Source organism: Sebastes fasciatus, chromosome 15, assembly GCF_043250625.1.
Source record: "Sebastes fasciatus isolate fSebFas1 chromosome 15, fSebFas1.pri, whole genome shotgun sequence".
Classification (NCBI taxonomy): Eukaryota; Metazoa; Chordata; class Actinopteri; order Perciformes; family Sebastidae; genus Sebastes; species Sebastes fasciatus.
Window position 1 is genome coordinate 28,658,989 of NC_133809.1, and position 23,429 is coordinate 28,682,417.

The 23,429-nt window shown below is 41.5% G+C and overlaps 3 protein-coding genes across 9 annotated transcripts in view; 2 read left to right on the plus strand and 1 right to left on the minus strand.

Moving 5' to 3' along the window:
* Positions 1-23,429, minus strand: part of LOC141752035 (dual adapter for phosphotyrosine and 3-phosphotyrosine and 3-phosphoinositide-like) — a 188,980-nt gene that overhangs the window by 144,912 nt on the left and 20,639 nt on the right. The window lies entirely within an intron of this gene.
* The window catches only part of LOC141752024 (scavenger receptor cysteine-rich type 1 protein M130-like), an 82,217-nt gene that overhangs the window by 13,999 nt on the left and 44,789 nt on the right, over positions 1-23,429 (plus strand). The gene's annotated exons all lie outside the window — the stretch shown is intronic.
* LOC141752032 (scavenger receptor cysteine-rich type 1 protein M130-like) lies at positions 2,397-13,234 on the plus strand. 2 transcript variants are annotated; one of them, XR_012590164.1, is made up of 5 exons: positions 2,397-3,637; positions 3,731-4,027; positions 7,129-7,458; positions 12,794-12,876; positions 13,001-13,234. XR_012590164.1 is itself a non-coding variant. In XM_074609777.1 (4 exons), exons 1-4 carry the CDS (start codon positions 3,520-3,522, stop codon positions 5,127-5,129), a joined length of 1,080 nt encoding a protein of 359 aa, XP_074465878.1. In that variant the 5' UTR covers positions 2,397-3,519; the 3' UTR covers positions 5,130-5,472. The 2 variants fall into 2 exon arrangements, 1 of the variants encoding a protein (XP_074465878.1); XM_074609777.1 differs by lacking the exons at positions 7,129-7,458; positions 12,794-12,876; positions 13,001-13,234 and adding exons at positions 4,372-4,686; positions 4,780-5,472.

Here is a 23,429-nt window from a genome sequence, read left to right on the forward strand (position 1 = left end):
GTCAAGACGTCATCGATACTACACCGGCGTCAAGGCTGCTGAGAAACTACAGCGTTATACAGTCTTATGTCTTCTCTGAGATGTTACCTTAGTGTTATTGAAAAGGAATTTTCTTTTTTGTGTATTACATGCTTGAGAAATGATGGTTTCTAAATATAATGGGACCTCAGATGTTTTCTTTTTCTTTTTCTCGATGTTTAGGGACAGTGGGGTAGGCAGGAAAAGGTTCATAGAAGGGTGCGATGGGTCGACCAGCCTGACTTTGGACATTTGTTTTGTTTTAATTTGCTGAGAGTTCCATATGCATTTGCTTAAATCAGTTCCATATACAAATTGCTAAAATCCTGTATTTCAGTGTTATGGAGTATTACGTATGGTCGCCTTGGCAGAGGGACCGTGAGAGAATTTTCCTGTATACATTGTTTAATACATTGTTCAAGAAAGATTAGCTGCCTGACAGGTTTTTCACTCTCACTTTTATACTCCATACAGTTGTTTCAATGGTCATAAGGACAGGTTGTTAAATTTGTCATGTTAATACACCTGTATGTTTCTCCTCTTATTTTTTCGAGGCTTTGTTAAGTCTCGAAGGGGGGAATATGTGGTATATTTTCAGGTCTTGTACAGAGAGGCCCCTAATTGTAAACATATGTGAAAGAAGCAGGGCAAAGGTCAGGGGCTGAAAGATAAACATGTAGGAGATACCTAAGACATGAGTTCATATCTTAGCTCGGTGATTGGAGGACCTGAACCCGATATAAGGGGGGCGCGGGCCCCCAAACGAGCAGGACTTTCATATTCGACTGGAGGCCTCCGGACTGCTCGAGACGTCCGTATGACATGTGTGACTTGTTTGTAATAAACTCTATTTACCAGCAAGAACAGTGTCCTCGGAGCTTCCTTCATCATCACTTCAACAGCACGGTCGCAGAAAAGATACGACAATATGAAATAGGCTTGTCAAGGTAATCGGTGTTACCGGTGTTACACGGTGCTCGGGCACACACCGATTGCATTACGAATGCATCTGCTCCGTAAGGAGTCAGCTCAGAGTAGCAGGAGTCATATTTCACACACACGGGACGAGAGAGAGTTGACAGACAAGACGATGGCGGAAGATTTGGTGTCGAAGCGAAAAGCAAACGCACCTATTTGGCAATATTTTAGATTTAAACCCAAATGCTATGAGGGAACCACAACGTTAATGAGGTATTCGCTGTGAGCAGGACAGAGCGGTCACAGCTGATGTCACAAGGTAGACCCCTACAGACCCTCAGCAAAAGCTCGACTGGAGAGGCAAGACACACCACCACCCGACGGTAAAGATCAGAGTCAGCGCGCTACACATATTGCCCATCATGTTTTCTTGTAAAATTTCCAGTGTAATCGGTAACACCAGTTTTGTCATAAGTTTATCAACCAGTGGGAAAATTTCCTCACCGTCACATCACTAGTATGAAACATACATGTCTGCTGCTTCAGGAGTCCCCTCGGCCAACCAGCAACCAGCCTGAGAGGACTCCTTCTTCAGCTTGACAGCTTTCTAATGATGAACTGATGTTGGAACTGTTCTGAGTCCAGTTTGAATCACTGAATTGTTGTTTCATCACATCTTTTTATTTTGTCTGGTGTCTTTTATCTCTCTCTATTTTATCTTCTATCATCTCTCCAGACTCTGTCAGGCTGGTGAATGGGACTAGTCTGTGCTCAGGCAGACTGGAGGTGAAGTCTAACCACTGGTGGTCCTCAGTGTGTGAAGCTGATTTTGACCAGCAGGATGCAGAGGTGGTCTGTAGGGAGCTTGGCTGTGGGGCTCCTTCAGTCCTACAGGGGGCGCTCTATGGAGAAGTGGAGGATCCAATGTGGACCAAAGAGTTCCAATGTGGAGGAACTGAGTCTGCTCTCCTGGACTGTAGAAGCTCAGGCTCAGATAGAAATACTTGCTCATCTGGCAAAGCTGTTGGACTCACCTGCTCAGGTAGAAGAGGAGCTGCAGCTCTGATCTGGTTCATTTCTGTTCTAATGAAACTCACTTTATTCTTTTACTGATGACTCTCTTGTTTCTGTTCAGAGCCTGTCAGGTTGGTGGGAGGAGACAGTCGCTGTGCAGGAAAACTGGAAGTGAATCATGGAGACTGGAGACCAGTTAAATACTCTTACTGGACCCTGAGGGACGCAGCTGCTGCCTGCAGACAGTTGGACTGTGGCTCTGCTGTTTCTGTAGAAATGAGAGAGGAGTCCTCACGCAGATCTGTGTGGAGGATCAGATCTGACTGTGTTCAGTCTGGATCTGCTCTGAGGGAGTGTGCAATATCAGATACGGTCCTACATCCTGGATATCACCTGCTCAGGTAAGCCCATCAAGTGACATCATCTATGACAATAATGTACCCAGGTTGAAACACACATGCACCATTTAGAATGGCAGCAGACTGTCTCAGCAGCCATGATGGAGTCTGATGAGTTGTTGACTCGGTAAATCAGCTGCTGAATGCACCAAGATTTTTATTCTCTCCCTGGTTTCCCATCCATCCCCCTGCCTCTCCTATTGACCCTCTTCTAGAGTCTGACCCTTAAAGGCTATAACTGATAAGTTAAGAACAGCCTGGTCTCAGGAAATAGGTGAGGGCAAAGATGATTTAACCTGGGAGGCTATCCAGGTAAGGTCCACCACTCTTCTATTTGTGCCAGACACGGGCTGATTCAGTGCAAAATGATCCACAGGGCGCACTGGAACAGGTGATTGCCCAGAGTCAACCCAACTATTGATCCAACATGTATCCGCTGCCACAGAGACCCTGCAAATCTAATTCATGTGTTTTGGTCCTGTCCTTCCCTAACTACATATTGGGAATCTGTATATAATACACTCTTTCAGGTGGCTCTATCCCTCTTGAGCCGTCACCTGACGCTTCTTTATTCGGCGTCAAACTATTAGTGCAGCGTTTTGAAATGGCGCTCCAAATTGACCTTCTTTCGTAAAGCCATGCTCACATTGCAGATAAGACAGACCGAGTTAGAATATGAGGAAACAATAAAATAATCCTTCTCCCAGTTTGAATAAAAATTATATGTTTTTGATCTTTTGGCTTTTGATATTTGTGTTTTGAGCTAACTTAGCTAATCGATGGCATGGACCGCTCTAAACTTCTCCAGTTAGTCACTGTCAATGAGCAGTGAAAAGATGTGTCCTGATGATGAACTGATGTTGGAACTGTTCTGAGTCCAGTTTGAATCACTGAATTGTTGTTTCATGACATCTTTTTATTTTGTGTCTGGTGTCTTTTATCTCTCTCTATTTTATCTTCTATCATCTCTCCAGACTCTGTCAGGCTGGTGAATGGGACTAGTCTGTGCTCAGGCAGACTGGAGGTGAAGTCCAACCACTCTAACCAGTGGTGGTCCTCAGTGTGTGAAGCTGACTTTGACCAGCAGGATGCAGAGGTGGTCTGTAGGGAGCTTGGCTGTGGGGCTCCTTCAGTCCTCCAGGGGGCGCTCTATGGAGAAGTGGAGGATCCAATGTGGACCAAAGAGTTCCAATGTGGAGGAACTGAGTCTGGTCTCCTGGACTGTAGAAGCTCAGGCTCAGATAGAAATACTTGCTCACCTGGCAAAGCTGTTGGACTCACCTGCTCAGGTAGAAGAGGAGCTGCAGCTCTGATCTGGTTCATTTCTGTTCTAATGAAACTCACTTTATTCTTTTACTGATGACTCTCTTGTTTCTGTTCAGAGCCTGTCAGGTTGGTAGGAGGACACAGTCGCTGTGCAGGAACACTGGAGCTGAATCATCAGGGAGACTGGAGACCAGTGGGTGACTCTGACTCTGACTCTGAATGGAACCTGAAGAGAGCAGCTGTTGCCTGCAGAGAGTTGGACTGTGGCTCTGCTGTTTCTGTAGGATCGAGAAAGGACTCCTCATACAGATCTGTGTGGTGGATCAGCTCTGACTGTGTTCAGTCTGGATCTGCTCTGAGGGGGTGTGCAATATCAGAATCCTCTTACTACATCCTGGATCTCACCTGCTCAGGTAAGCCCATCAGTGACATCATCTATGACAATAATGTACCCAGGTTGAAACACACGTGCACCATTTAGAATGGCAGCAGACTGTCTCAGCAGCCATGATGGAGTCTGATGAGTTGTTGCCTCGGTAAATCAGCTGCTGAATGCATCAAGATTTGTATTCTCTTCCTGGTTTCCCATCCATCCCTCTGCCTCTCCTATTGACCGTCTTCTAGTCACTGTCAATGAGCAGTGAAAAGATGTGTCCTGATGATGAACTTATGTTGGAATTGCTGTTTCATGACATCTTTTTATTTACTGTCTGGTGTCTTTTATCTCTCTCTATTTTATCTTCTATCATCTCTCCAGACTCTGTCAGGCTGGTGAATGGGACTAGTCTGTGCTCAGGCAGACTGGAGGTGAAGTCTAACCACTCTAACCAGTGGTGGTCCTCAGTGTGTGAAGCTGACTTTGACCAGCAGGATGCAGAGGTGGTCTGTAGGGAGCTTGGCTGTGGGGCTCCTTCAGTCCTCAAGGGGGTGACTTATGGAGAAGTGGAGGATCCAACGTGGACCAAAGAGTTCCAGTGTGGAGGAACTGAGTCTGCTCTCCTGGACTGTAGAAGCTCAGGCTCAGATAGAAACACCTGCTCACCTGGCAAAGCTGTTGGACTCACCTGCTCAGGTAGAAGAGGAGCTGCAGCTCTGATCTGGTTCATTTCTGTTCTAATGAAACTCACTTTATTCTTTTACTGATGACTCTCTTGTTTCTGTTCAGAGTCCGTCAGGTTGGTGGGAAGAGGCAGTCACTGTGCAGGAACACTGGAGGTGAAACATGGAGACTGGAGACCAGTGAGACACGATGACTGGACCCTGAGGGAAGCAGATGTTGCCTGCAGAGAGTTGGACTGTGGCTCTGCTGTTTCTGTAGAAGAGAGAGATGAGTCCTCAGATAGATCTGTGTGGTGGATCAGGTCTGACTGTATTCAGTCTGGATCTTCTCTGAGGGACTGTGCACTATCATATTCCTTTTCCTCCATCCTGAATCTCACCTGCTCAGGTAAGCCGATCAGCGACATCATCTATGAAAGTAATGTTTCCAGTATGTTCCTTCCTCCGTCACAGTGACAGTCGGTGGTTTCCATTGGACTGAACTGTAAAGTTATCCAGGACAATGACATCCTAAAGTGTAGAGAAGTGTATGGCAAGCCGTTTTAACATTTAATAGCTCAGCTTGACTATCCACAATTAACATTAGAGATATCTACAATTACATTTTGACTAGTCATAATTATATTGTGACTAGTCAGAATTCTTATTCTAGTCATTGTTACTAGTCAAAACGACAGTTAGAGATATCTGTAATTCAGTTCTGACTTTCCTAAATAACAGTGACAGATATCTCAAACCTCATTATGACTAGTCAGAGTTGTTGTCATGACGTTGCTCATCAAGGCTTCCCATTGAATATTGGCCGAACAAAGCATCTGAACAGTGTTAGCAGAAGCTTTTGCTAACTTGGATATATTTGATAAAGTTGGAAAGATATTCACAGATTCAAACTTCCCGGATCAATAGCTCATAAGAGAAACATAAAAGAGTTCTCTTTCTAACCGTAGTAAGGTAAACAACGAGCTACAACCTCATTTTAATCACAACGAGCCGTCTTCCGAGCTGGGCACGTAACATCGGTCTCTATTTGAAGCCGGCTGTGAGACAAGTTGTTGGGGACCGCTGTGGATCAGATAGTTAGAAAATGACATGAAATGGAAAGAGCTCATCATCAAGGAATCTGTGGCCAATGAGAGCTTTGTTCACTAGAAAGTTGTGGTAGAAATTTACAGCGTATTGTAGATTTATTGTCTCGAGACACACTTTATAAACCCATACGGCTGCAGTGCAGCGCCATAGTAGGTTTGAATAGCTTCACCTCCCGTCCCCATTAGAGTTATGACTAGGCAAAACAACGTTGCAGATATCTCTAATGAATCTCCTGTCTAGCTATTAAATGTTAAAACAGCTTGCCATAGAAGTGGGCTTGTTTCTGAATGCTTCAAGCTCTCCACAGACTGCTGAGCTTCACCTGACAGGACACACCTGTCTGTCTGTAGGCCTTCCCATTTCCCAGTTTGTACATCCTCGATTCCGTTCCTCGCCTCCTCTCCTCGCGTCATAGTCCCGCCCACAGAGATGCGAACTGAAGAGGCGAGGAAGAGACGCGAGAAGAGAGGAGTTAAGGCAACAGGCTTTTAACAAAATGAGACATCCTCGCCTCGGAGCCGTCATTTTAAAGCCACATCAATTAAATATGACGTGTGGCACATTGTCACGCCTCTTTGATACGTCACAGGTGTCTCTGTTCACACTTCTATCTCATTAATTTGCGTGTTATTTTAACTAAATTCTATACTCACAAATCCAAATTCTTCATTCATGACAATATATGTCCTCTATATCTGAATGTACAAACAAAAAAGCTGTTAAAACATATAAACCACTGTAAGCTTTACAAGATATTTATCTAACTTTTATTTTTTTTAATCTTTTTTATTACAACCTTTAGTCCTCCTGGCGTGTTTGTAATTGTAGACTCGAGTTGTATACACAAGTGTTTGAAACCTGATAACTGCCTCAATAAAGTTGTTAAAAAAAACAAAAAAAACACGTGTGCCGAGAAGACTTACGCAAAGTCTACACAGATGTAGCGTCGCTTATAGCTCCTTCGGCAAGCCTTCTCGCCCCTCCATATGCATTTTAGGAATTGGGATGTCCTTCAAGATGGAGTGCTGAGATCGATTTCCGGATCACAAGCCGGAGCATCGATGATCGAGGAGACAAGGAGGCACAAAATCAGGTCAATTTTTTGGAACGGAGGATCAACAAAACATAGAAAAACATTTAAACGGAAACGGTGGTGCATTGAACACTCTGTTGTGCTACGCAAATGCAGTGAATTTATAATACGACAGGGTTTGTGCACGTCGCTGCCGATTGGGTAACACCTCTGACATACCTACGATTTCGAAGAAACATGACGTTCAACCCGGAGACCGTAGCAAACCAGTGCACACTGTTTTCAGACTGAACGTGCCCCATCTCTCAGCCAATCATCTCTCTGTGTTTACAGACCTGCTGCTTCAGCCCAACATCTCTGCGTCCTCCTCTGTGGACAGGGTCTCCGAGGCCCAGCAGCAGGGGTTTCAGGTGCTCAGGGGCTTCACCTTCACCATCAGCTGCTCCACCCAGCCACGGTACCCAGGAGGCTCCTTCCAGCTCACCTTCACCTCCTCCACCGCAGCACACTCCTACACCCAGCCAGCTGTCAATCACTCCTCCCGCTTCCTGTTTCCTGCTGCAGAGCCCGCCCACCAAGGAAGCTAAGGCTGTGTTTATCAAGTCTACGTTTTTTCTCATGACTTCTTCTCTGAGAGCCGTCTGCTCTCTCTCACTGTCGCAGGTAAGCTGACTGTTTACATGCAGGTTTGGAAAATGTGATTGGTCCGAACGGAGTGAAAATGATCAGCTGACAACAGAAAAGCTTTAATTCTGTAGTGAAGTATTTTGCTTAGTTTTATAATTAGAGTTTGCTTATTTCACAGGAATTTTACTAAATTTTGTTCTCGAGGAATTTTCTTATTTAATACGAATTTTACTTAATTTTGTATATAAGGAATTTTGTTATTTCATAAGAATTTTACTTAATTTTGTACTTAAATTTTCTTTTTCGCAAGAAATTTATTAAATTTTGTACTTAAAGAATTGTATTATTTCATAAGAATTTTATTTAATTTTTTACTTAAGGAATTTTGTTATTCATAAGAATTTTAATTAATTTTGTACTTGAGGATTTTTCTTATTTCATAAAGATATTACTTCATTTTTTACTTGCGGAATTTTCTTATTTAAAAATATTTTTGAATTAATATTGTACTTAAGAATTTTTCATATTTCATAAAAATTTACTTCATTTTGTACTTAAGGAATTTTCTTTCATAAAAATTTTAATTAATTTTATACCTAAAAATGTTTCTTATTTCATAAGAATTTTACTTAACTTTGTACTTAAGGAATTTTATTATTTCTTAAGAAATTTGCATGTTTTTGTACTTCATGAATTTACGTAATTTTATCATTAAGAATTTTGCTTTTTATGATTAAGGATTTTACTTATAAGAACCCACGGTGACATAGGTGTCACACGCCCTTTAAACGTTCTGGAAAGTTCCTTATAAAGCTTTATCCTTGACTTTAACTCATGGAGTCCCTAAGTGACACATACTGAACATCCTGATGGGTCATGTGACAGGTCATGTGATTTTGTGTTTCCATAGCAACATTTCCAAGATGTCTGTGTGCCAGGTTAACACATGTGACAGAACTAGCTAAATTGAAAAAGCTTATTTTTTGTTGCTAAAGGTAAGAATCAAGCCATTTAAGAATTGTAATACTTAAATAACATGTCCTTTATTACATTTAACCTGTTGTGATCACATTTCTTGAACAAATTGATATAAAACAAATCAGATGAATATCGTTGAGACATATATGTCACATCGGGCCTTTAACCTGAAAATTGTCATGGAAAACCTGATGTGACATTAATGTCACAATAAGAAAAATTATTATGATCTGCTCAGTTAATTTAGCTGATTCAATGATATTTAGTTAATATATTTTATATTGTTCAATTCAGGGCATATTAAAACAAATGTTAACAAAAAATCATGTTATATTAATTAAATTATTAATAAAATGTATAAGGAAACAATTTTCGCCTATCAGTAAATAAAATAAACAGACAAACAAGATTTTTCTACCCTATATCAGTTATATTTCAATGACATTTTATTTTTTCTGTAGTATGGATAACAAGAAGCAATACAGTGTTCAGGATGCACTGGCAGTCATCCAGGGAGATGACAGTGATTTTTGTGTTGTAAAACAAATCTGAAAAAAAGATTTTGTTGTTAAACCTAAGAAGTAAAGTTATAATTTTGTGGAAATGCAAATAAAAAGACAAGTTTTTGTTACCAAACACAAAAATACTGTCAGGCTGATTTATGTTCAAATGAGGAATAAATTTACCATAAACGCCCAATGTGACGTATATGTAACTTTACAGGTCTTTGACACTAGGGGGTGGTATTTTGAAAAAAAATTCAGAAATGTGTTCTATGTGGTCTATTTAGTCTGTATTATATCCCCCATAATTTTCCTTGAAGGAGAAATGGGTCCGGGTTCTTATGGGTTAATTTGTAATGAAGGATTTTGCTTATTTCATAAGAATTTTCCTTAATTTTGTAATTGAGGAGAGAGCAGGAAGACACCGGCTACCGGTCGGTAACGAGACGTTAACGTTTCTCGCTGCGGAGCCCCGTTACTTCACAAGACACGGGAAACCTCTGTTGGTCTGGAGGAGCTGCAGCATTTATTTCTGCACAAACGTCCACTAGATATTCTCAGAGCTAAATACTCTTCTGCAGTGTGGAGTGAGCGCGCGTTCACGTCTAGAGGTGGAGCGAGTACGCGAGAACGCGCGCGCTGTCTGAGTGAAGGCAAGCAGGCAGAGGAGACGAGACAGCGGCCACACGCGAGCGCGCATGTGCGAGCGCGCATGTGTGCCGACCCGCTACATTTATACGCTTAGAAAGTTACAAACAGTCCCTTTAAAGGTCACCTATTATGCAAAATACACTTTTCCATGTCTTTTAAACATCAATATCTGTCCCCAGTGTGTCTACAGTTCACCATAGTATCATAAAAGACCATCCTCTCTCTTTTTCTCCTGCTACGTTTGTCCGGAAATGGGTGTCGAAAATCACTTCGCAGCTTTTCCTTCTCTTCTGACGTCATTAGAGAATTGCAAGCCATGGGTTGGTGGAACTAGAAAACGCGCAGCTAGCTGACCCCGCCCCACAGCGTGTCACTCTGTGTAATCCACAACCGAACTTGACCAAAGTAGTTCCTACTGTTAGTCTGCAAGAACCAGCAGAACAGTCTTCATGTACTCCCATCATCTAAATATAACAAGTTCTTTCACAAAGGCTTTATGTAATTACACTGTTTAAACAGATGATATTTATATATTATATATATTTGATGTCATGCATGTAGCAGAGTACAGGTAGTAGTGACTGTAAGCAACACAACACATTTCTGTTTCACAGTCAAACTTTATTTGAGTAGACAAATGACAATATTAATAATACACAGCATTTTTAATCATCCCACCTGTTAGTTATGTTGACATGGTACAGGAGAAAGTCTTTCAGCTCTGGTAAGCTCCGGTAAGCTAAGCTCCGGTGGTCTGTAGTCATGGTAACACAGTGACAGCTCCTACTGTAACTAAAACACCATTACTCTGATTACTTTACTACATTTATCAGGTGTCTTTTACCAGAAATAATGAACTGACTACTGTTTCACATCTTCTATTTTCCACCCTGATGTTCGCTGTGTTTACACACCGTCTCATAGCGGTAGCATGTAGCTAACCCGTTAGCATGTAGCTACATGCTAACGGGTTAGCTCTGTATCTCCATGTAAACAGAACTGTATGCTCTCAGCTGTCTGCTCTCCTCTGGGATGATTCTGTCGGTCATTTCTCACAGCTGGATCTGTAAAGACAGACGTAAAACAGAGTGTATGTTTACGGTTTACAGAGTTGATGCATGAGGTAAACACTGAGCTAACCAACAGAGCTATAAATAGCATTATTTACCTGAGAGAAACCGTCAGGTAAACCTGGAGTCTGGACCGCAGATGTTCATCATTTGTCGCCGATTTCTGATCAGATTCCTCCGGGAACTTGCGGTGGCTGAAGTTTCTGGTTAATAAACTTTAAAGTGGTTTTATAAACTTTTCCTAGCTGCTTCCCTTTACCTGCAGAGCTAGAGGTAGCTTTCTCTCTCAGTGAGAGCTGAGTTGCTCCGGGGGGCGGGGAGATAGTAACTCTGTGTTGTTAAGGACGTTTGATTGACAGAAACGCTGACCAATCAGAGCAGAGTGGGAGGAGACAGGCTGTGAATCAGCTTCTGTTAAACAGAGCCTCTGAGCTGGTATATTCAGGCTGACAGTATGAGAAGAATAAAGGGGTTTTTGAACATTGCAGCATGTAAACATGTTCTAGTGCAACATTAAAATACATCTATGAACCTGGAAATGAGCATAATATGAGACCTTTAAGAATTTTTTTTATTTCATAATAATTTTCCTTAATTTTGTATTTAAGAAGGTTAATTTTTGTCTGAACCTTCAGAGATCATAGAGATTAAAACATGAATAAAAATTAGAGGATTATTCTACGTGTAGATGACGTCACTTTAGGACGTCTGCTCACAACCAACTAAAGAGAGAAATTTAGTACTAGTACCACTTTAGCAAAGTACTTTAAGGGTTATGACATATTCAGTCATAATAAGTCCATGCATGTTGCACCTCTGAAAAACCTACGATTTAAAGGGGACACGCCGTTCAACCCGGAAACCGTAGCAAACCAGCGCACACTGTTTTCAGACTGAACGTGCCCCAGCTCTCAGCCAATCATCTCTCTGTGTTTACAGACCTGCTGCTTCAGCCCAACATCTCTGCGTCCTCCTCCGTGGACGGGGTCTCCGAGGCCCAGCAGCAGGGGTTTCAGGTGTTCAGGGGCTCCACCTTCACCATCAGCTGCTCCACAGAGCCACAATTCCCAGGAGGTTCCTTCCAGCTCACCTTCACCTCCTCCCTCAGCACTCAACTACACCCAGCCAGCTGTCAATCACTCCGCCCACTTCCTCTTTCCTGCTGCAGAGCCCGCCCACCAAGGAAGCTACAGCTGTGTTTATCAAGTCTACGTTTTTTCTCATGACTTCTTCTCTGAGAGCCGTCTGATCTCTCTCACTGTCACAGGTAAACTGACTGTTTACATGCAGGTCTGGAAAATGTGATTGGTCCGAACGGAGTGAAAATGATCAGCTGACAACAGAGAAGCTTTAATTCTGTAGTGAAGTATTTTGCTTAGTTTTATAATTAAAGAGTTTGCTTATTTCACTTAATTTGTACTTAAATTTTCTTCTTTCGTAAGAATTTTACTTAATTTTGAACCTACGGAATTTTATTAGTCGCAAGAAATTTTGATGTTTTTATACTTAATACATTTTTTCATTTTTAAAAAAATTTACTTAATTTTGTAATTAAGGAATTTTCTTATTTCATAAGAAGTTTGCATATTTTTGTACTTCATGAATTTACGTAATTTTGTCATTAAGAAGTTTGATCAATTTTGTCTGAGCCTTCAGAGATCATGGAGATTAAAACATGAATAAAATTTGAGGTTTATTCTACGTGGAGATGACGTCACTTTAGGACGTCTGCACACAACCAGCTAAAGAGAAATATTTAGTACTAGTGCCACTTTAGCAAAGTACTTTCAGGGTTATGACATATTCAGTCATAATAACCCCATGCATGTTGTTGTTTCTGGAATGACACTGTGACTACTGTCATTGTGTTACACATGTCATATATAAATGTCAACAGCAAACAATCTACTGTAGGACAGAGCATGTTTGGTTATAAACATATAAAAGTCTCACTAAAGTCACGTCAGTTGTATTTCTACAGATTAATCTCAGAGGACTTTATAATCTGTCCAACAAAGAACAGTCACCGTCCTCAGATCCTCGATTCACATAAAGAAGATTCAAGAAGTGATTTTAGATTTTAGGTCACTACAGTTTGTGTTTAATGGGAGCTGTTGGACTCATGAAGTCATGTGATGTGATGTGATGACTGTCCATGTGTTTGATCAGATCCAAAGCCTCTCATCATCGGAGTGGTCGTCCTGGTGCTGATTCTGCTGTTGGTGACCACTGGCCTTTACTTCTACTGTAAGGTACTGACACACGTTTGTTGTTCAGACCACTGACTGACATGAAGCACTCAGTCTGTGTTTATTTGAAGTGAAGAGAGAGGAGTGATGCAGGAAGTCACATCTGTGTGCTGTCATGTGTCTCCAGACCACCAGGGGGCAGAACCCGGTCAGACGAATGAACACTGAGCTGGTTTATTATAAAATGGGTGTTCCTGCAGCTGAATGAGGGCCGACTGAAGAGGAAGGAGCTCAGGGAGCAGAGTAGCACCTCCAAGGAGCTCATCTCACATCCAGATGGATTTATAACAAACAATTTTGGGGATTTTGTTTATTTCATAAGAATTTTACATAATGTTTTATTAAAGGATTTTGCAAATCAGTCATGATTAAGTACTTATTTATTAAGAATTTTACTTAAAGGGACTATTTGTAACTTTCAGAAATGCTTCTTAACAGCGACACCTGTGGCCGTGAAATCAACGAAAGTCAGCGTCGGGCTCGCGCTTGTTCGCTCTCAATATACCTGAACGAGCATCACTCAAAACAGTGAGGCGACACAAGTCAGCTAAAACCACAATATCACTATATATATATAATATTTCAGCTGCTTGGCAGTAATGTTAGCTGACCAGACGAAGGTCTCTCCATGAACATGATTTAGATCTGATCCTAGTGTTGGCTTTTCCTGCCTAAGTGCAGGCTGAGGCAGCGGGGCTCTCCAGCGTGTCTTCCTGCTCTCTCCGCCCGCAGCCGGAGAGAGCAGGGAGACACCGGCACCCGGTCGGTAACGAGAAGACAACGTAAATCTCTGTAGAGCTCCGTCACTTCACAAGACACGGGAAACCTCTGTTGGTCTGGAGGAGCTGCAGCAGTTATTTCTGCACAAACGTCCTCTGTACATTCACTAGATATTCTCAGAGCTAAACTAACTCTTCTGCAGTGTGTAGTGAACGCGCGTTCACGTCTAGAGGTGGAGCGAGCTGAGCTGTCTGAGTGAAGGCGAGCAGGCAGAGGAGGAGGGTACAGCGGCTACACGCGAATGCGCATATGCGAGCGCGCATGTGTGAAGACCCGCTACATTTATGCGCGTACAAAGTTACAAATAGTCCCTTTAATTTTGTGATTGAGGAATTTTCTTATTACATAAGAATTTTACTTAATCTTATTTCAGTAGAATTTGACTTATTTTTGTACATAAGAGATTTACTTAATTTGGCACTTGCAGCTTTCTGAAGGACTCATTCAAGTCAAACAACACAGAAAGGAGGGAGACACAGTCAGCTAAACAAGCAGCAGTTAACAAGGAGAGAACACACTGAAACAGTAAAATATCATCCCACATCATTTATGATCAGCATTTCTCCTTTCGCATGCATATATTCTCCTTTCACATGCATATATTCTCCTTTCACATTGTTCTGCTCAGACCTAATGTCGACTCTGTGTCCTATATTAGGCGTTGCAGTCAGCTAAACTCTTCCCATATTCTTCCTCCAAGGAACAGACCAGTGTGTTGTATTTGGACAGGTTTAATATGACGAAGTGTGAAACTGAAAAACGGTCAAAAAACATACAATCGAATATTAACAAAAGTGAGCATTCTAGCAAATATAAACAAGTTACTTAAAGTCAATGTGATACACTGTAATGTAAACATACATCCATCTGCCATGTGTCCATTTTCAATTAATTACATGTAGCACATGTTGCAAAAGTCTTTCTAATTGTAACAAACCATCAAACTAAACACTCAAAAATATACTTCAAGCCATAAATTAAATCATACTCACTGGTGTAAGGGATTTACAAATGGAACAGGTTTGGTTATTAGCTAATTTAATAAATAATATTCATAGAATTATTATTATTAATAAGAATTATTAATCAACATTAATAATGAACGGGGCACCACCCTGGAATCAGGGACCAATAACCAAAACGTTAATCCAGTCTCATAAGGGGATTGTTCACTCCAAATGCCAGTATTTAAGCACTACTTTACACTTAGGAGATGAACGGTGAAGGGTGAATCCGAGCACTGACTCTCATAACCAGCCGTTATTACAATATGAATGCACAATAAACACAGACACCTGCTATTTAAAGTAAGACCATTTGTTTAAATATAGTGATCTCAATCAACAATAAACACTCTAACAACATTAATCTAAATCAATGGTTATTACAGCAGTAATTACTAATTAACAACACTTTTAATAAACAAATGGATGTTCTACAATGCAGCTCTAAGCACTAAACTAGAATTAAACAAAACACAAAGCGAGAGAAAATGTGTGTGTGTGTGTGTGTGCGTGTATGTGTGTGAGTGAGTGTGTGTGAGTATGAGAGGAGACGTGAAATGGGAGTGTGTGTGTGGAGGAGGAGCAAAGGACGCTCGAGGTGGCGTCACCACGTAAGTGGCTACACCACGTGAGGGAGGGGTTGCTCGAACGTTACAGATCACGCACAAACGGGGTGTGACTCCCGCGTGTCCTGTAAGGTAATGGGGTGTGCCTATGTGAGGAGGCGTGTCTATGTGTGTGTGTGGTGTGGGAGGAGCAAAGGACGCCCGCGGTGGACGTCACCACGTAAGTGGTTACGTCACATGAGGGAGGAGTTGCTCGAACGTTACAGATCACGCACAAACGGGGTGTGACTCCCGCGTGATCAGTAAGGTGGGAACGTGTATGAGCCTACGTGAGGAGGCGTGTCTATGGGTGTGCGTGTGTGGGAGGAGCAAGGGAAACCCCGAGGCGGCGTCACCACGTAAGTGGTTACGTCACGAGGGAGGAGGTGCTCTGGTGGCGGAAGCGCCACGGAAATTACCGACTGCGTACGAACGGGAGGTTTAAGTCCCACGTGTCGGCAAAGTGTTTGTTTGTATGTGGTAGAAGTGGAGGGAAAGAAAGGCGGGGAGCGCCTTAAAACAGTATCACAGTCAAAACAGTAAACACCGCAGCAGCAGGAATCCTAACTGCCGCGCGAGAGATGTAATAGCTGGGTTATTATTACTCAGATGCTCGGCAGGCAAACTCACGTTTGTCAGCCGTGCACTGGTCTTTTAATAATAAACTACAGCTACAGATCTTCACGTTTGGCAGGAGCTAACACAAGGAGCACACAGTAATCAGACAGTCAGCAATAGTAAACAAAGCAAAATAAACAAGCAAAGCAGAGCAAAGCAAGTAAAATAAACAAAGCAAACAGACGGACTCGGCGGTCCGTACGTTCAGTATAAATCAACAATAGTTATTAACTCATTGGAATATACAATTTCACTAGTCTCTGCCCAGACACAAGCCTCTTACTTGAATTGCTTCTTCGGAGCGATAGTGGAGTATATCGTCGTTAATTGGTCCGGCGGCGTCGCAGGCTCGGACAATAACGGGCCGTTATGATGCTCGTCAGCTGATGAACGGCAGGCAGGACCTCCGTGTGGCAGCGGAGGGGGAAGCAGCCAGAAATGAAGGAAAAGGCGGTGCGCTCGTTTCCTTTGATGAAGAACGGTTGTCCTCGGCTTCCTTGGTGAAGCCGGGCTGTATTCTTCCTTCTGCAGGGATGTGGATCAAAGTCTGATGGACACAACAATTTCTTAAACTCGTCCAGCGAGGTCAGGAAATTGTGGCTCGAGTCTTAAGGTGAACGCCGCAGCGTTGGGTACCTCCTGTAGCAACGTGAAGTTGCAGTGGAAAGGGAATGAGATTCAGGTGAGCGTGCTTTTATCTCCTGTGAGATAGTGCGCGTTTCACCGGAAAGACCCCACATTTCCTGTTAGCCTCATCCAATGGGAGCCCTTGTTTTGGATTCAACATGAAATCTCGCATGTAGGTGAGAGATTTTCAGAGCTGGCCATTGGGTCCCCTGCTGTGATCAGGCTTCTGGTTTCCCATGTAGGCCAAGGCTCTTTGTCTCGTGAGGTCCCTACACTGGCATTGCCACTCAGAGGGCCAGAAAATGCAGGATGGATATGGATAGAATTGTATGCTCACTCTGGCAAAACAGTGCCATCTTGTTGCAAAACAGGAAGAGAAGAAGAATACTATTTCCTGTCACATGTGCTCATTATATACTGTGCGAAAACTGCACTACCAAAACATAACACTGGGTGGTAGTAATTGCTTCAAAAAAGGTGCAAGTCCATTACATACATACATTACTTTTCAACATATACATATATTTTCACTCTCACAAACACATATTTACACATACACACATGTATTCTTTACTCTCACCAGTGGTGGCTGTTGATTCAAAAGGTTGGGACAGCCTGTCACTGAAAAACAAAATTTAATAACGCACGAGGGGAAGCAGCGCCTTTTGTCCACTAGTTGCACTACTGAAGGTCTTTTTTACCTTACTAGTTAACTAGTAAGGGCCAGCATGTGCACTAGTCACACTAGTTGCACTAAATGCTAATGAGGAGGTGGGGAAGAAGCATACTCCGAGGCTTTCTGTTGGCATTCCAGCTCAAAATAAAAAATACAAACCAATCAAAGATTTTGTCATTACCCCACCTGCTTCATTTGCATGTTGTGCACTAGTTAACATGTTGGCCTGAGGGATTGCAACTAGTTAACTAGTTGCTGCATGTTGCACCTTAAATGATAACTAGTGAGGGCCAAAATGTCCACTAGTTAACTAGTTAAAGCCTTTTTGACCTTACTAGTTAACTAGTGAGGTTCAAAATGTTTACTAGTTAACTAGTAAGGGAAAAAATGTCCACTAGTTGCACTAGTGAGGGTCTTTTTTTTTTTACCTTACTAGTAAACTAGTGATGTTGTAAAATTTCACTAGCTAACATGTATGACAGTTGCAGCTTACTAGTTAACTAGTTGACTGTCAGTGTTACTAGTTTGGTCCAGGGGTCCACTAGTGCGTTAAAAAGCTGACTAGTCTGGACTTTGGTCCTACTAGCGTGGTGCACAGTCTCACTAGTAAGGCTTCTGTTGGAACTAGTTGGATAAAAGTGCCACTAGTTGCTGAAAAACAGTGACTAGTAAGAGTTTTTGTTCAACTAGTGCGATAAAATGTCCAACTAGTGCTGACAAAGACCGAACTAGTGGAGGACACTGACGTCTGATATCAAGGATATGGAATAAATGCTCAAACGGCTTTCCATACATCTAATTATATCAATGATATGTAATAAATGCAGCAGCACCAACAAGTGATCAATGACGTCCAGGTAGACCGTCTGTCTGCTCTGTGTATGCTGTCCTCACTGGATCTCTGCGTAGTGGAAGAGCTGCAGCTTTACTCATGATTTAGTTCTCTTTAGTTTTAAAGATGATATTTATACATTTCTGTGAAACTGATATTTTGATAAAAAGCTGCTGACAGATCACAGATTCAAGGACTGTGGTTTCTGTTACCATGACAACCAGGGCAGGCTGAGAGTTCCTATCAGATTAATGCCGTCAGAGTGTTTTTATCATTTCCAGGTAAATGTGTTAACCTCAGCAGAGAGTAGTTCAGAGGAGACCATTTCTGGTGGCAGAGACAGTGAGCTGTCTCTCAGGATCCTTGAGGTATGCTCTCATTGGCTGTGTACTCAGCTCACTCGTCATTGGCTACTGTAACATTTCACACAGAGGTGTGAAATTCACCCAGAACAAAACCAGAGGAATGTTTTTGTTCCCCCTTTTTCTGCTCATCTCCTCATCTCTCCTGACCTGCGAGGGGTGAGCTGCTGCGCTCCAGACCGGAAGCAGCTCTGCTCTATGATTCTATGTCCTGTTAGGAAACAGTCATAAGACACAAGGAACCAAAATGCAGATGACGCGAGAGCCTGTCCTTTTCACCAGCTAACTTCAAGCAGCAACCGCAAAGAAGTTAGCACCAAGCTAACCAAAGACGACCTCTTTGACTTGGAACCACAACTTTAACCCATGGAATCACAAACCCTTTTCTTCCATGGATCGGTAACGTACTGGGCTTACCTTAGTTAGCAATCGCACATGGCTGAGCAAGACTGTTCAACTTTGATTTCTAGGATGTACTTGTATTGATTTGGTTTAATGTTATTCATTGAGTTTGACTGTGGTGATTTATTTGTATTTGATATTTGGGTAGGTGGCTTCGCCATATCTGATGTGTTTAGTTTATGCTACACATAGACAAGGTCTTGCATGCAAACTAACCATCTTCTCTAACCCACTGCATATCTAACACACATTAAGATCACATACAGAAACTGTGAATTAGTTAAACATAAACATACAGCTCCAGATAATCTTAACCCCACATCACCCCCCTCTCTGTCCTTCCTGAGCACATGTGTTCCGAAGAACAAAGAGGTCATGTGATGAAATACTGACGGCCATCTTTGATTGCGCCATCTTTGTAGTTTTACAGTGCTCGCCATTTTGTCTGTAGGCCACTCAGACATCTTGAGACAAGAAGCCATCTTGTCTCTCTCTCTCTCTCTCTCTCTCTCTCTCTCTCTCTCTCTCTCTCTCTCTCTTTCTCTCTCTCTTTCTCACACACACACATATATGCTTACACACTGTGTTTGGTTGTTTAGTTTAGTTATTTAGTTAGATTAATATTGTGTTTTGAACCTTTATTATCTTGTAAATAAATGTTTGTGGAATATACATGCTGGTCTCTTTAATGTTGCACAAGAGTGAATAATGCTAGCCTCTGCTATGTCAAGAACTCCGATATCCTTCAACCTTTACTATCTATTTTGGTTATAGTTGTTAATTTAATTATTAATCAACGTTCCAAATTGATAGTTTAGCATATATAATGAGACTATATTAACGTTTTGGTCATTGGTCCCTGATTCCAGGGTGGTGCCCCGTTTATTATTAATGTTTATTGATAATCTTTATTAATATTAATAATTCTATTATTATTTATTAATTAATTTGCTAATAACCAAAACCTGTTACAGTAGAATCCATACATAATGGTGCCCCGTGTGAGGCATAGTATTATTGTGGCAAATGTTCATAATTGTACAATATTGATTTTCAGCATAATTTTTGGTCAAAAACAAACATTTCATATTCCACTTCTAAACAAGCCAAAAGTGTTTACACTCTACACCACTAGTCTTCCACAGGAGTAGAAGTCCAGTTGTACTTTTAAACAAGTATATTGTGGTTAGAATTGTTTATTTGAGAGATTTTGAGTATTAACACTTTAAGCCTTTATGGTGTTAATTTTAATAATTTGCTTTTGCTGCTAATTCAAGTTGACCTACGCTGTAGAACTTGAAAGATTTTGGTTCAGCATTTGAATACCAAGTATCCAATGCAATCTGGTCTAGTCGTCATATTTTGCTGTTAATCTAAGTTTTCCTTTAATGACACAGCGTGCCACCGGCCCTGTGTAACATAGAGAGCTTGTACCTGGCTGTGTAACTGCCAAGTATTCCACAGCCTGAGTTAAGATAAGAGCCACAGTGTGCTACCAGCCCTGTGATATAAGTTTGCAACCTAGCTGTTACTTCCACATGTTCCAGCTTGAGTCACTTTTAAGAAACAAGATCACAACTGTAACTGCCCTGCATTTCAGTTAGTGCATGTTGTGTGTAAGCAAACTTCTTTTGTAAACCTTTGTTTACTTTACTGGCCTTTTGTCGATGCCCACTAGAGTCACTAGTTGGTCCCCTCCTCCACAGGGAGCTACCACCCATAGTGTAGGTGCATTGCTGTTAGGCTAGTGTACCTCCCAAGCTACACCACAAGGTGTCTGCCAACACAACACCATAGCCAACAACATTGTTTTGTTTTTCTACTAGACATCCTGTTTAGTTTCACCCTCCATTCCAGGTTTAATAATGGAGAACCCCTGTGTAGAGCTTTTTATTTCTTCCCTAGCACAGAGCCTAAACCATGGCTGCCCTGAACTCATCAGCAGGTTGAGTTTCAGTGAGTGCAGGAAAGAAATGTAATCGCTCCTCACAGACAGATGTGATGCGCAGACCGCATCCAAAGATTCATTGTTAAAATGCTTACTTCTGAATTTTCACAGGCAGACCAGTCTTGCCATTCAGAATAAAGCAGCCCTGGAAAAAGAGGTAGATAGCCTAAGAATGCAAAGTGTTGATCTCCTCCATGAAGTTCAGACAGCTAATAAGAAAGCCATGCGTTACTTAGAAGACCTGCATTCAGCAGAGTTAGATCTTTGTCAACACAAAGAGCAATTGTTAGGGCTTAGATTAGAACATCTTTCCCCACCACAGTCTGTCAGTCACTGTGATTCTGGCTACTCAGATTCACTCTCCTCACTTGATGAGAGGTTAACTCCCTCTCTACTCAGAAGTGAAAGATTTCCAACCGACTCAAAGTCCTTGGGAATGAAGTCAGCTCCTCAACCTCCTGAGCAAGACAGTTCAACTTTGATTTCTAGGATGTACTTGTATTGATTTGGTTTAATGTTATTCATTGAGTTTGACTGGTGATTTATTTGTATTTGATATTTGGGTAGGTGGCTTCGCCATATCAGATGTGTTTAGTTTATGCTTCACATAGACAAGGTCTTGCATGCAAACTAACCATCTTTTCTAACCCACTGCATATCTAACACACATTACGATCACATACAGAAACTGTGAATTAGTTAAACATAAACATGCAGCTCCAGATAATCTTAACCCCCACATCACCCCCCACCCCACCTCCTCTGTCCTTCCTGAGCACATGTGCTCTGAAGAACAAAGAGGTCACGTGGTGACATGCTGGCGGCCATCTTTGATTCCGCCATCTTTGTAGTTTTACATTGCTCGCCATTTTGTCTGTAGGCCACTCAGACATCTTGAGACAAGAAGCCATCTTGTCTCTCTCTCTCTCTCTCTCTCTCTCTCTCTCTCTCTCTCTCTCTCACACACACACACTGTGTTTGGTTTGTTTAGTTTAGTTATTTAGTTAGATTAATATTGTGTTTTGAACCTTTATTATCTTGTAAATAAATGTTTGTGGAATATACATGCTGGTCTCTTTTAATGTTGCACAAGAGTGAATAATGCCAACCTCTGCTATGTCAAGAACTCCGATATCCTTCAACCTTTACTATCTATTTTGGTTATAGTTATTAATTTAATTATTAATCAACGTTCCAAATTGATAGTTTAGCATATATAATGAGACTACATTAACGTTTTGGTCATTGGTCCCTGATTCCAGGGTGGTGCCCCGTTTATTATTAATGTTTATTGATAATCTTTATTAATATTAATAATTCTATTATTATTTATTAATTAATTTCCTAATAACCAAAACCTGTTACAGTAGAATCCCTACACACTCACACACACATACATTCTCCTTTCACATACATATACTTTCACTCGCACAAGAATATATGTATGTGTGAAAAGAATATATGTATGTGTGTGAGAAGAATATATGTATGTGTGAGAAGAATATATGTATGTGTGAGAAGAATATATGTATGTGTGAGAAGAATATATGTATGTGTGCAGCTGCAGAATGGAGTTAGAAAGTGAGTTTTAAATAGGTTGCGTATAGTCTGAACATGTTTTTACAGCATTTCACTGACTGTTTAAATTGACTACATTTGTTGAAGTAACTGAAATAAAGCCACTGAATGCTGTTGAGCCAAGCTCCAAATAGCCTATATTTAACCTTTAAATCACCAAACACATTATTACTGGATCAGACTGTGAGTTTACAATTATGCCTCTATGTTTAAATATATATTTTTAAATCTTCAACTATATTTTTCATCTTCAGTTGCTGCTCCTGTGTTTTGTCCCCATCAAAGCTGAAAAAATATATTGTAGATGTTAATGTAGGCTACAGTCTAATACACAGTCAGATTCCACCACTTTATCATTAAGGAAATGTAAGTCTGGTAAAAGATGAATTAATGGACAACACTGAATAAAACTTTATTATATAATTGACACTTTTCCCCGCTCTGACTTTTTTTATAGATAAATGTGCACACTCAGCATATACTGTACGTACATGTACTACAATCTCTTCATCGACTGGATTAAAATGCCATGCCATTAAAGAGCCATGGTAGCGCTCAATGTCTTAGTCTTTAGATTGTCTTTCGATTGTTTTCTTCATAGCAGTATGTTTATTAAACCTACTGTCATCACTTATGATAGACAAACTTTACTGGACATTGGAAGGAACAGTTTGCCTACCCAATGCAGTCTGCCTGCATTTGTCCCGTTGCCTACAAAACGCCGACACCGGGCGAGACGCGGTAAGAGAGCCGGCATCCAGGTGAGGAACAAAACAAGACCTCATTGTACTGCAATGCCAAGCATATTTTTGTGCAATGCACAGTCCTTGAACAACAAACTGGATGATATGCAGGCCAGGATTGAGTTTCAACGGGAAACACGAGACTGTAAGGTTCTTTGTTTCACAGAGAGCTGGTTGAATGAAAACACTCCTGATGCAGCCATCGGATTAACAGGCTTTTCACCTTTCCGACATGATAGGACTTTGGACAGTGGGAAATCTAAAGGAGGTGGTCTGTGTGTGATGATCAACTATTCCTGGTGCAACGGTAGTAATGTTACTATCAAGGTGACTATGTGAGACCTAGAGTTCATGATTTTAATGTGCCGCCCTCATTACCTC